We start from the raw sequence: 12,430 nt of genomic DNA, 5'->3' as shown, positions 1-12,430 counted from the left end.
GCCACATACACAGAAGAACCTAAAATTTTCTCTTAACAAAATTAAACTTATCTGTCTACCTATCTGTCTATCTATCTTTCTGTCTATCTATCAGTTTATCTATCTGTCTATCTATCTATTTGTATATCTATCTATCTATCTGTCTGCCTGTCTATCTATCTGTCTACCTATTTATCTATCTATCTTGAAAAACTAAATCTTCCTCGAAAAGAGGACAAGACACACCCCCCGTTTGAAAGCCAAATTAACTTTCTAACGAGATTCAATGACCATATGTGTCTAGGCAGGTCAACATTTTGTCATGAAACTCAACACACATAAATCACATGAATATGGACAATTTCTTATACACATGACAATTTTGCTCCTAATTAAATGAAACATGTCGGAATACATACACACATTATACTCACCACTTTTAACTCACTTTTAAGGATAAAGGATGGTAATTAATTCTTCTCCTGTCTATCTATCTATTTATTTGTCTATCAATATAATTGTCTATCTATCTATCAAATGTGTCTAGGCAGGTCAACATTTTGTCATAAAACTCAACACAAATAAATCACATGAACATGGACAATTTCTCATACACATGACTCTACCTGCCTATCTATCTGATTATCTATCTGTCTATCTTTCTATCTGTCTTTGAAAAAATAAGGCTTCCTTGAAAAGAGGACAATACACACCCCCTGTTTGAAAGTTAAATTAACTTTCTAACGAGATTCAATGACCATATGCGTCTAGGCAGGTCAACATTTTTTCATAAAACTCCAAACATAAATCACATGAGTATGGACAATTTCTCATACACATGACAATTTTGCTCCTTACAAAAAGAAACTTGCCAGAATACATACACACATTATTCTCAAAAATTTTGACAAAATGAAACTGTCTATCTTTCTATCTATCTATCTGTCCAACTATCTATATATCTATCTATATCTTATTTATAAAGATCATACACTAATTATAACACCATGTTCAGAAATTCCATACACCAAAATAAAAAATCTGTACAATCGGAACATTTCTTTTATCACTTTTTTGAAAATCCGTAAATCCACACACCTCCCATTTGAGAGCAAAATTAACTTTCTAACAAGATTCAATGACCATATGCGTCAACATTTCATCATGAGACTCAACAAACACATATAAATCACATGAATATGGACAATTTCTAATACACATGACAATTTTGCTCCTAACAAAATGAAACTTGCCGGAATTCATACACACATTATACTCACCAATTTAAACTCATTTGTAACTCACATTTTAGGATACAGGATGAAATTAATTTTCACCATAAAAAATTCTTCCACCATATATCACACATAAAAGGCCACATACACAGAAGTACCTAAAATGGACAATCCTATTAATTATGATATCTTTATTTGCCTGCAAGATAAGTCTCCTTCGCTGCGGAAATTAATAGAACAGCAAGCACTAAAGCAAAACTAATTGCATGGGTGTCATTGTCTTTCCTACTCGTTGTAGCTTGCTTTAGCAGGCAAAATTTTTTTTAAAAATAATGCTAACATTATTTAGGAGTACATACTGCCGGCAGAAAGACAATCTTATGTCAAGAAAATAGAAATATGCTTCAATACTGGTATAAGCAAAACTAATGTATATTCTAATTTAGTCCACACGTAGCTTTATATGTAGAATCTGTGTAAAACAAACTTTAAAAATACACTCAAAGAAACATTTTTTCTATTTTACCACCAAGAAATGTCTGTCAGCTAATAAAAAATGTAGTTACTTAAGTGTAAGGAGTCAACAAAAAGATAATAATCAAAGAACAGTATATATTGATGGACGGACAAGGGATAATCATAGATTAGCTTGCATAAGCATAAGTAAAATCGTACATCCTTTTACATGCGGAAGGAACGGAAGATTTAATTAAAGAACTGCTGTGATATAAAAACATAGCCATACATTTATAATTATCTACAATATAAACAAATATCAATTTCATTGAATTCATTTTATTTATCATTAACAGTTTCTTTTTTTTACATGATAACAAGGTAGGAAATAATTATTAACACTGGTATTTTTTTCATTACATTTATAATTATCTACATTATACTAAAGTAACAGGATGTCTGTGTGTTTGTTTGTACCATAGGATCTCGCTAACCGCTGAACCGATCAGGTTCTTCTTAACAGAGAAGCTTCCCATAGGTCCCGGGAAGGTTTATAACTATTTTAGGGGAGGGCACCACAACCTCCCAAGAGAAATAAAATTTTTTTTTACTTTTCTCCATTGTACATAGAGATTCCAACGCAACATAAACGCCAACCTAACAGACATATTTCAAATATAAAAAAAAATTTAAGTGCCACTCGAGGCCTCTAGGGGTGTAGCCGCTAGTATCATAACAAGTTTGTAATTACTAATAATGATTGCACAGCCACCATTACTTAATCATTTGTCCTTAGTTCAAATGCTGCTATATTTTATGGTTGCTAAAAACAAAAAAAAGGCTGACAAGATGACAGTTTTTTTTTATTTTTCATGTTCACAGGTATAAAACAATGCCTTTTGTAGTTTCATGTCACTTTAGCTACAATGAGCAAAAAAGGCATTACTTAACTTGTAAAAGGTTTTTCAAGCTGCTTAAACTGTTTTTAACCTATTTTTAAAACGTATATAAAAAATATACTATGACACCAGTAGAATGAGACTGCAGAGCCTAAATTTGAATTAAGTCCCCAATAAACTTTTTTGGGGGGATTTAAATATTAATTTTTACTGTTGCCGTGATCATTTTGATCCGAGCAAAAGGTCTTTTTTTTATTTGGGTAAAATTCGTAGCTTTTAGAGTGTTATGCTTCATAAATATTGTATTCTGGTATAGAGTAAAATTAGGCCTTATGATTTTACTATAAAAATTCACTAAAAAGTTAATTCTTTATAATATATCAACGAATTAACATTAACATGTTTGTGTTCTCTCACTTATTTTAAAAACATAAAAATTGGCTGTAAAGGGTTAAATGACAACAAATGTTTGTGCAATACAACAAATTTATTTTTGTCACATATACAAATGTGTTATAAAATAAGATTATTCAAACTTATCTTTTAAAATAATTTTGAAAAGTATGTATCTTTTATGTGTACGGTTTTCATTCTTTTCATTTTAATTAAATAAAAAATATTTAACTACATTGGAAATAAGTCACTTTGTGAAAACACTCTTTTTTTGAATTGTAAAGAATTATATAAAACAACACTTCTTATTGGTTAGATTTCAGAATAATTTGTTTTATTGTAAATGTTAGATTTTTCAATGAAATTAATTGTTTTGGAAAAAAAAATTATTTCCATTGAACAGAGTAATGTTTTTTTTGTTGTATCAATATAAAGTGAATTATATAAAAATTTTCTGTAAGCCACAATATTACCCGAAGTAAAAAAAAGCTTTTGCTTCGGTCAAAATGATTACAGCAACACTAAAAATTTATTTTTAAATCCCCCAAAAAAAGTTTACTGGGGACTTAATTCAAATTTGGGCTCTGCAGTCTGATTCTATAGGTGTCCTAGTATATTTTTGACCCCCCATTCAAAAATAGGTTAAAAACAGTTTAAGTCTTGAACACACAAAATAGATATGAGATTTTAAGAACTTAAATTTTTACGTCCCTTTAGTTACAATGAACCAAAAAGGCATAACTTAACTTGTATCAAGTTCTTCAATCTGCTTAAAGGACGCCAGCAAGAAATAACACGCTTTAACTGCTGAAAGACTGCCACAAGTAGACCCAATACCCCAAATTTAAAGCCTTCAGCTTCAATAACAAAAAAGTTCTAGGCATTTCAAAATAGCATTTTATGTACAATGGAATTTTTGAAAGATTTCCAATGCTCATAAAAGAAAAAACAATATTAAATTACATTGCCTAGACATAAAATTATAACCTTATCTTTGTCAAAAACTTAGATTGCCTGTAACTGATTACATTTTTACAATAAAAACACCACATTTCATAGTCAAAATCTAAGAAAAAAATTCGATTTAAATTGCATTTTTAAACAAAAATTATAGCGGAAACAAAGGGGTAAACTAATACAAGCTTAGCTGTGATTGGTTGTTAAGCTGATTAAGCCTTCTGATTGGCTACAGTACATTCGGTACAATGCAAGTAAAACTTAATTTTTTTTAATGATTTTGACTATAAAAATGGGTATTTTTATTGTAAAAATATAATTAGTTACTGGAAACCTAAATTTATGACAAAAATAAGCTTATAATTTTGTTTCTAGGCAACGTAGTTTAATTTCAAAGTTTTCAACATGAGCATTGCAATTCTTTCAAAATTTTCATTGTACATAAAATGTCATTTTAAAATGCCTAGAACTTTTTTGTTACAGAAGCTGAAGGCTTCAAATTTGCGGTATTTGGTCTACTTGTGGCAGTCTTTCAGCAGTTAAAGCGTAGTATTTCTTTCAGGCTTCCTTTAAGCCTTGAAGAAACAAAATATAAGATTGTATTGAATACTGCAGGAAGAAAGGATATAGAAAAGGACAAAAAAAACAAAGCATGACTGCAGCAACTAAAGCTGTGGCTATGCAACCCTGGTCAAAGAGTGTTTCAACATAGTTTTGCATTTCATATAAATTTTTAAAAAATAATTCAGGCTTATATTTATTACAATTTGTTATTTCACGTTTCAACAATGTATAGTCTGCCACTTTCCTAACTTTAGGGGGTTTCATTTTCACAACTTTAACCTCCTAAATTTAAAACATATTAACTCCATTATATTAAAGGGAAAATATCTTTAAATATAGAGAAAAATAATGTCAGTTGTGTCCATAAAATCAAAGCTTAGGAATTTCATTTTAAAAACTTAGTTAAACTGATTGACTTTTGGATGAACAAACAGACAGAAAAACAAATTGAGTTATAGAATAGCTACAAAAAGTATTAGGTACAATAAGGTTGGCATAAGTTTATAAAATAAAAAATGTATGAAAAAATAATGCAATTTATTTAAGGTAAATAAACAAACTGATTATCGGTAAGAAGCTTTTTTGATTATGATTAATATGGGTGGTTAATATTCCTGAAATGAAGTAATTTCATGAAGATTTTTGACTGCTGCTGAGAAACTCTTTGAATTGCCTTGCTCCTAAAAAGATATACGGTATTTCATTTCATATAATAGTAATGATTAAATAGCATTATTTGACCATGGATTAGATTAATATTAGGAATGGCAATGCATACATTTTTTTGAGTTGGATTCAGATTCTTACAAGAATCAGCCCAAAACAATTGGATTAATTCATGCATTGCAGATTATTTTTTTTTTCGGATTCTGACAATATTTTCAAAGGTATTTTTTTAAATAAAAAAATGGATCAAAGGGGGACGTAACAAAGTCATGTTTTATCAGGGGGAGGGGTTTCTCCAGAACCCCTTGATGAACCATGCAGGTTTCTGGACTTGAGCTGTTATGGGTCTAAACTAACTTTTATACCTTATTATAAACAGCGTTAAATCTTTCACAACTATTATTTGTGACCTGAGCTACATCCTAAAAATTGAAATAAATTAATTAGATTTGTTTCCTTCTAGGATTAAAATTTTTTTTTAAGTCAACGAGATTTCATTTGAAAATAGAAATAGTTTTGATGAAGGCATTTTTTTTTATTTTAATGTACTTTAACATATTAACTAGATTTAAAAATTAAATTAAATTAACAGGGATAGCTATTGTACCTGACTTCCTTGAGGCAGAGCAGCCGCATGTGTGGGTGTTGATGTAGAACTGGGTGTAACAGTTGTAAACACCATACTTGCACCCACAGAACTTCCTGTCACTACTACAGGCTGCTATAAGAGATAGAGATCTTTAGTAAGTAAATAAAATGGCTTAAATAATAAAACTGTGATTATAGATATAGAAAATACGTTAGTTTTTGGAACTTAATACAATATAGTTTATAAGCAAACACGAAAAAAAGCTTTGGGGGTCCGTGTTTATTGTTTGTGTACTAAGAACCTAAGTAGGGTCATAGTAATAAGCTACAATTTACAATCCAATGCCATTTCCTTCCCTAAGCATATCATAATTTATATCAAAATTAGATTACCTGGATAACTTGAGCTGGCGAAGGCGCCTGAACCGGATATGGAATCTGAACAGCTTGTCCCGCCGACGGCGGCGGAGGTTGGTTGGTTGCTGGAGCAGCAGTTCCCACAAATGGCGGCATTCCGGCCGTCTGCGGCAGTGGTGGACGGTATACATTGGTGGCGACAGCTGCCTGCGGCGGACCACCAGCAGTAGGCGGCGGATTGTTGACGGCGGCGGTTCCGGCGGCAGCGGCATTTAGCATGGTCTTGCTGGCCACAAAGTTTGTGATTCTGTTGGTGGGCTTGTGCTTTATTCTTGCCAAGATTGGGGTACCCCTAAAAAGTTTAACATGAACATCAGCTGCGCTTTACTAAATTAGCTTATAAATGGCAGGTATCCCACTTAAATTAACCAAAATGTATGAAAAAAATAAGGGACAAGACAATGGCTGATAAATTGATGTACATCTTCAGTGACATACACAAAATTACCCCTTCTGTAGATTTCAGTTAGTGGATGGAACGTTTGGACAATCTTTTTTTAAACCCATTTAAATATCCGCATATTGCAAAATAATGTAAATAAAATAAATGATCAAATTAATGTACATACATAAATACATTATACATTTTATTAAAACTATGTCATCATGAATAAAGCAGAGTCCTTTTAATATCTAATGGAAGAAAAAAAACCTTCCCTCAATATTTTTGTAAAAATTGTTGTGTGCTTTTATAACAGCTCGACAGTTAACGAAAAAAAACCAACAATTATTTTGGACACCAAAACAAGGATATGTTGGGCGAAGCCAATAGCTTTTAAATCATCAAAGGGGTTAAGGAGTGTTATGGATGGTCCACTGACAATAAAAAGGATTGTTCCAAAATAAAATGAATAATGCTGAACAAAGGTTATCTTTACACAAATATCCATAAAAGTGCAATCTTGCATTGAAGTATGTCTAAAGTAGCGCAGCTTTATATATCATACACACATTTTAATACTGTCCACCCGTCATTGACTGACAACTTTTTATGTGATTCTTTGAAAACCTGATTGTAAAAGTTATATCTTTTAACTAACTACAAAAAATGTGTTGTAGGTATCTGAACATTTTAAAATCACTTAATAAGACTAATATTTTATCATGAAGTTTTAAATAATAAGATGCTGCGCTATATATGAATAAAATTTCCCTTTGTCAAAATATAAACAAAGATTTTTTAATGAGTGACTAAGTCAAAAGCATTTTTAGACACAGAGTAGGTACAAGAAAAAGTACTAAATCATATTGACTGTAAAAAATGGTTAAAGGAAGCCTGCAAGAAATACCACGCTTTAACTGCTGAAAGACTGCCACAAGTAGACCAAATACCCCAAATTTGAAGCCTTCAGCTTCTATAACAAAAAAGTTCTAGGCATTTTAAAAAGACATTTTATGTACAATGAAAATTTTGAAAGAATTGCAATGCTCATGTTGAAAACTTTGAAATTAAACTACGTGGCCTAGAAACAAAATTATAAGCTTATTTTTGTCATAAAGGACCTAGGAAATCTTCCGCAAATCCTCCTAGAATCAATTATATGAAAGAAGTGTTACAACAATCTTGTGAAATTTTATTTAAAGATTTAATAAATTAAATTATTTTTTTGAAAAATAAGTTATTTTTATAGTTTTTTATAAAAAAAATTTAATCGGTTAATTTAGGAAAAATCCGCCTTAAGATGTAAAATGTCGTCTTTTTATTGAGAAAACTTATTCTAATCCGCCATAAGTGTCACCATTCTTTTTTAAATAAATATTTCTATATTCTTATTATAGGAAAAAATGGTTAAATTTTATTTTGACCGTGCGTTAAAAGAATGTTTTATGTTTGTGATTTGTTTTTTGTTTGATTTTTGTGGCCATATTAGTATTAGAATTTTGGCAACATTGACCCAATAAAATGATTCTTTTGATTGTATTGATTAATGCTTACTACACATTTTCATAAAAGCGTTTGGGGAAAACTTAAGTAAAATTTTATTAGTTTTTGATGCTATTTAGGGTATTTTAGATCTATAAAATTATGTATTTACAATATTTTCATCTAAAGCACCTATACAAAAACGTTTGTAAGCCCATACTACAAGTGTCTGCATACAATAGAAGTCAAGAATAATAAAGGAATACTCTTTAAAAGGGTTTTAAAATACTTAAGCCTTAAATTACAAAAAAAACACATGGGAAATATTTAAAGGGTGATGTTGATGTCAAATAATTATTGTTAACTGCTGCAAAATTTTCAAGTTAAGAATATGGATTATTATTGTTTAAGCCTTGGATTTGTTTTCATAGTGTTCTTCGTTTAAAACTTATTAAATCTATTGTGAAATAAAAAAAAACGAGTGTTAATGTATAATGTGTTTTGTAGATTTTGTTTAGTTGAAAACTTAATCGCAGTAAAAGAAATAATAGAAGATTAAAGTTTTAAATGTTTTTAAAATTATATTGAAAATTTTGATCTTCAAAATTAAAAAACTCTTCTAAGGCGGTATAGATCAAAAAATATCTAAAGCTTTTTTCAGATGGCGGAAAATTGTCTAAATGTGTCGATTAAATTTTTTGTTTAAAAAAAACATACAAAAAAGCAAAATTTTAAAAATTCAACCTCATTTTAGAAATCTACATAAAAAATTTCTCAACTTTATTGTACAAACATACAAGCAGGGATAAGGGATAAGGGATTTGTAGAAGATTTCCTAGGTCCTTTAGGTTTCCAGTAACTAATTATATTTTTACAATAAAAATACCCATTTTTATAGTCAAAATCATTAAAAAACATTAAGTTTTACTTGCGTTGTACCAAGTGTACTGTAGCCAATCAGAAGGCTGAATCAGCTTAATAACCAATCACAGCTGAGCTTCCCCCTTTGTTTCCGCTAGGATTTTCGTTTAAAAATCCAATTTAAATCAATTTTTGTTTCAGAGATTTTGACTATGAAATGTGGTGTTTTTATTGCAAAAATGTAATCAGTTACCGGCAATCTAAGTTTCTGACAAAGATAAGGTTATAATTTTTTGTCTAGGCGAAGTAATTTAATATTGTCTTTTCTTTTATGGGCATTGGAAATCTTTCAAAAATTTTATTGTACATAAAATGCTATTTTGAAATGCCTAGAACTTTTTTGTTATTGAAGCTGAAGGCTTTAAATTTGGGGTATTGGGTCTATTTGTGGCAATCTTTCAGCAGTTAAAGCGTGGTATTTCTTGCAGGCGTCCTTTAAGTGGACATTGCACATCAGTACTTCCATTACCAAGTTGGCACAAAACTTTGTGTACATTTAATGAATTTTAAATTGGGGAAGGGGGGGGGGGATCTTGTTAATCGTCATTGAGGATGTATTTCAATTTATTCAATAAAAAGTAAAAAATACACATCTTTATTGCAAAAGAAAATGCTGTTAATTCACCCTAATTGATTAACTATCAGATAAAAATAAAATCAATTTTCCCAAAACACGGAAAAGCTTTTAAAATAAATGAATTATATTTTCCCCTATTTTTTTTATCAACGACTAGTTCTTTTTCATACAGCAAGACTTATATCTCAATTTCATAATTTCTTAATCGTAACATATATTTTAAAGTTTTTTCATACAATAGACTCAGGGGTCTTAAAGGATAAGACATTGGAGGATAATTGATGTTCATCCAAAATCATTATGACTGGACACCGCTACTTTGAACCAATCAATCAAGATTTAGTAAAGAAAAGAAATACTGAGCTAGATCTTTAAATGTATAGCCGTTGCCGCTGCCAGAGGTACAGCCACTAACCTAATAGCGATCTTTAATCACAATCACTTTTTGAATTTTAAGTAAAAATATGAAATAAAATAATGATAATAATACGTCAACACTTAAAACATTTAAAAATCCATGTTTTATTGGCAGCACTGGCAGTGCCGACGGCTACGGCCACAACTACATCCACGGCTGCGGCTACGGAAACGGCTACACATTTAAAGATCAAGCTCTAGTCGAAACAATTTTATTACCAACGAATGAAATAAAGTGTTTCATAAAACTTCGGGTAAGGCAAAAAAATGTTTTACCTGGAAAAATAATATTCTAGCTGGTTAGGCAGCATCTGTTTTAACTGACCATGGGGAATTGCGGGGTCGGGAGGCTTCGCACCAATCTCCACACCAACCTAGATTAATTCAATATCAATTTTCAGAATTCGTCGTCATAGTACTTTTGATTAATATATTAAAATAAGACGATCCTAATATCCGTTGGACCGACATGGTTCTCCTTTACAGTGAAGCATCTTATGGCACAAGGATGGTTTATAACTATTTAGGTTACGACCCTAGAAACACGACAAAAATGGACGGTTTATATAAAAAATTTCGTTATTCAGTTCTCTGCCGTAAAATTTATTTCATAATTTGTACGATTGAATGAAGTCATTGTTTACTTCTTTAAAAATGTTTTATTTTATCTTAGAAATAGGTTTTTTTAATTTTGCTTTTATGAAAAGCATTTTTTACCTGTGAATTGGTGCCTTGGGTTACTTTTTGTGTGGGAGCTGGTGTGCCAGTGGCTGACTGCTGCTGCTGTTGTTGGCTGCCGCCACCCAACTGCTGCTGGGAGCCACTTCCAACCATATGAGGCACCTAAAATAGTTTCGACCATCAGTATAAAATAAGAATAAAGTAAAATCAGAATTTTAAAATCCTTCATCAACTGATACCAGAATGAGAAACACTTAACTTAACAAGGATTTGAAGATGTTTATTCCCTATAATGATAAACCAAATTACTTCTTCTGTGGATTACAAATATTTGTTCAAAAGTTTGGACACCCCTTAGTTTGAACTTACCAATCAGGATATAATAAAAAGAACACAAAATCTTTAAGACAACAAAACGTGTTTTAAAAATTGGGTAAGTCCCCTCTCTACCTGTCTATCTAATAGGTACCCATAGCTTTTCCAACCCCAAAATATTGTTAAAAATCGAATTCCTACTAGTACCTATTGTCAATACAACTAGAAACCTGTAAGGTAAACCAGCCTTGTTATTTACCTGTGTGTTTATCATGTGTTGTTGATCATAGGGTTGGTGTGGGCTCACTAGCTGCAATTGTGTTGTAGTACCCTAAAAATACACAAGTTTAGTTGTATTACCCCATTCAACTTTTTATCTTTTATAACCTATACTCTCAGTCCAAAGACAAAGCCTATATACCAGGTTTACGCAAATGTGTGAGAACTCCCCCCCCCCCCTTAAATCTGTATTTTAGACTTAATTTACATATTAGTTAATAACGAACACGTACAACCATGTATTCTTTAGTATTTAATTAAAGGTATTGTGAATTAATCCATATTTTAGGTAGGTTAAGTATTCAAATTAGTAAACTTGCCTTACAACAAACGTTAAGAAATACCATTATTATTATATATAAGCTTCGCTACTAAAATACCATTTGTTGATTTAATAAAATATCAAAACCTTAGCCGTTTAAGAGATATCAATTGAGACTCACCTGTGGAATATATTGAGGAATTCCCGCCAATCCATCATAACTAGGATGCGGCTGGGCCATACTGATGTAGGCACCGTGGCCGCCAGTATAGGTTGGCAAAAAAGTGCTGGTTTGTTGCTGTCCCGCAGCCGCCGGTGCTACTACATAACCACCGGTGGCGGTTCCAGCCGCCTGACCTTGTCCACCCTGGGTAACAGCTTGGGATGCGGCTTGCTGTTGGCTATTAGCAGCCATGGCCGCCGTGTATTGGCTGAAGGCAAGTGCTGCAGATGCGGAAACAGCTGCAGCCGGTGTGTACGACTGCGGCTGAACAGCCGCCGGGTGGTGGACTGGATGCATTGTGTGAGCACCAGGACCGCCGGCGGCGGCCGCCATCATCATCATGTCTAAACCGCCAGCACTATTGACCGCCACCGCATTACCATAGTCAGCTAAGGCCGCCTGCGGAATACCGGCGGCTTCCGGTTACCCATACTCCATAATGGTGGTATCCAAAGGGCTAAATCTTTTTAATAGAATTAACCAACAAACACAGGGTCTGAAATGTAAAGCTTCCATTTAAACAGTTTAATAATATTAAAAATTTTGTGGTGTGGGGGGGGGGGGATTTTTTCTATGATTTCTCTTTACTGTAAATAAGAACAATATCGGTTCTGCAGCTAGCGAGATATGATTGTTATAAATTAAATAGGGAGTATTTGAATTAATAAGTATTAAGTGAAAATAGCTTGAAACCATCCCAAGGAATAAATCTTTAAAATAAATCAATACTTATGATG

The 12,430-nt window shown here is 31.8% G+C and overlaps 2 protein-coding genes and 1 long non-coding RNA gene across 3 annotated transcripts; all 3 read right to left on the bottom strand.

The window, feature by feature from the left end:
- Positions 1 to 1,993: 1,993 nt before the first annotated feature.
- LOC145307685 (uncharacterized) lies at positions 1,994 to 2,557 on the bottom strand. Its single transcript, XR_013875570.1, has 2 exons — positions 2,328 to 2,557; positions 1,994 to 2,112 (listed from the first exon to the last, which is right to left on the bottom strand). It is a non-coding gene; the product is annotated as an uncharacterized LOC145307685 (long non-coding RNA).
- A 1,851-nt stretch (positions 2,558 to 4,408) lies between these two features.
- On the bottom strand, positions 4,409 to 10,797 carry LOC145307684 (uncharacterized). The gene is made up of 7 exons (XM_080150170.1): positions 10,651 to 10,797; positions 10,210 to 10,307; positions 6,131 to 6,446; positions 5,757 to 5,870; positions 5,515 to 5,571; positions 5,100 to 5,163; positions 4,409 to 4,767 (listed from the first exon to the last, which is right to left on the bottom strand). Exons 1-7 carry the CDS (start codon positions 10,765 to 10,767, stop codon positions 4,478 to 4,480), a joined length of 1,056 nt encoding a protein of 351 aa, XP_080006296.1. The 5' UTR covers positions 10,768 to 10,797; the 3' UTR covers positions 4,409 to 4,477.
- Positions 10,798 to 11,068: 271 nt separating this feature from the next.
- Positions 11,069 to 12,125, bottom strand: LOC145306915 (uncharacterized). The gene is made up of 2 exons (XM_080149254.1): positions 11,652 to 12,125; positions 11,069 to 11,260 (listed from the first exon to the last, which is right to left on the bottom strand). Exons 1-2 carry the CDS (start codon positions 12,033 to 12,035, stop codon positions 11,069 to 11,071), a joined length of 576 nt encoding a protein of 191 aa, XP_080005380.1. The 5' UTR covers positions 12,036 to 12,125.
- Positions 12,126 to 12,430: the final 305 nt, after the last annotated feature.

The sequence above is a fragment of the Acartia tonsa genome, chromosome 15, assembly GCF_053477335.1.
Source record: "Acartia tonsa isolate MP-2025a chromosome 15, ASM5347733v1, whole genome shotgun sequence".
Classification (NCBI taxonomy): domain Eukaryota; kingdom Metazoa; phylum Arthropoda; class Copepoda; order Calanoida; family Acartiidae; genus Acartia; species Acartia tonsa.
Note: the sequence above shows the minus strand (reverse complement) of the source record. Positions and strands in the feature narration are given on the sequence as shown.

Coding starts and splice junctions, on each gene's coding strand:
- LOC145307684 (XM_080150170.1), bottom strand. CDS start 10,767: ATGGTTGGAAGTGGCTCCCAGCAGCAGTTGGGTGGCGGCAGCCAACAA. Junction 6,447..10,209: donor CTAGAATATTATTTTTCCAG/GTAAAACATTTT, acceptor TAAACTTTTTAG/GGGTACCCCAATCTTGGCAA. Junction 5,871..6,130: donor CGCCAGCTCAAGTTATCCAG/GTAATCTAATTT, acceptor TATCTCTTATAG/CAGCCTGTAGTAGTGACAGG.
- LOC145306915 (XM_080149254.1), bottom strand. CDS start 12,035: ATGATGATGATGGCGGCCGCCGCCGGCGGTCCTGGTGCTCACACAATG. Junction 11,261..11,651: donor TTCCTCAATATATTCCACAG/GTGAGTCTCAAT, acceptor GTGTATTTTTAG/GGTACTACAACACAATTGCA.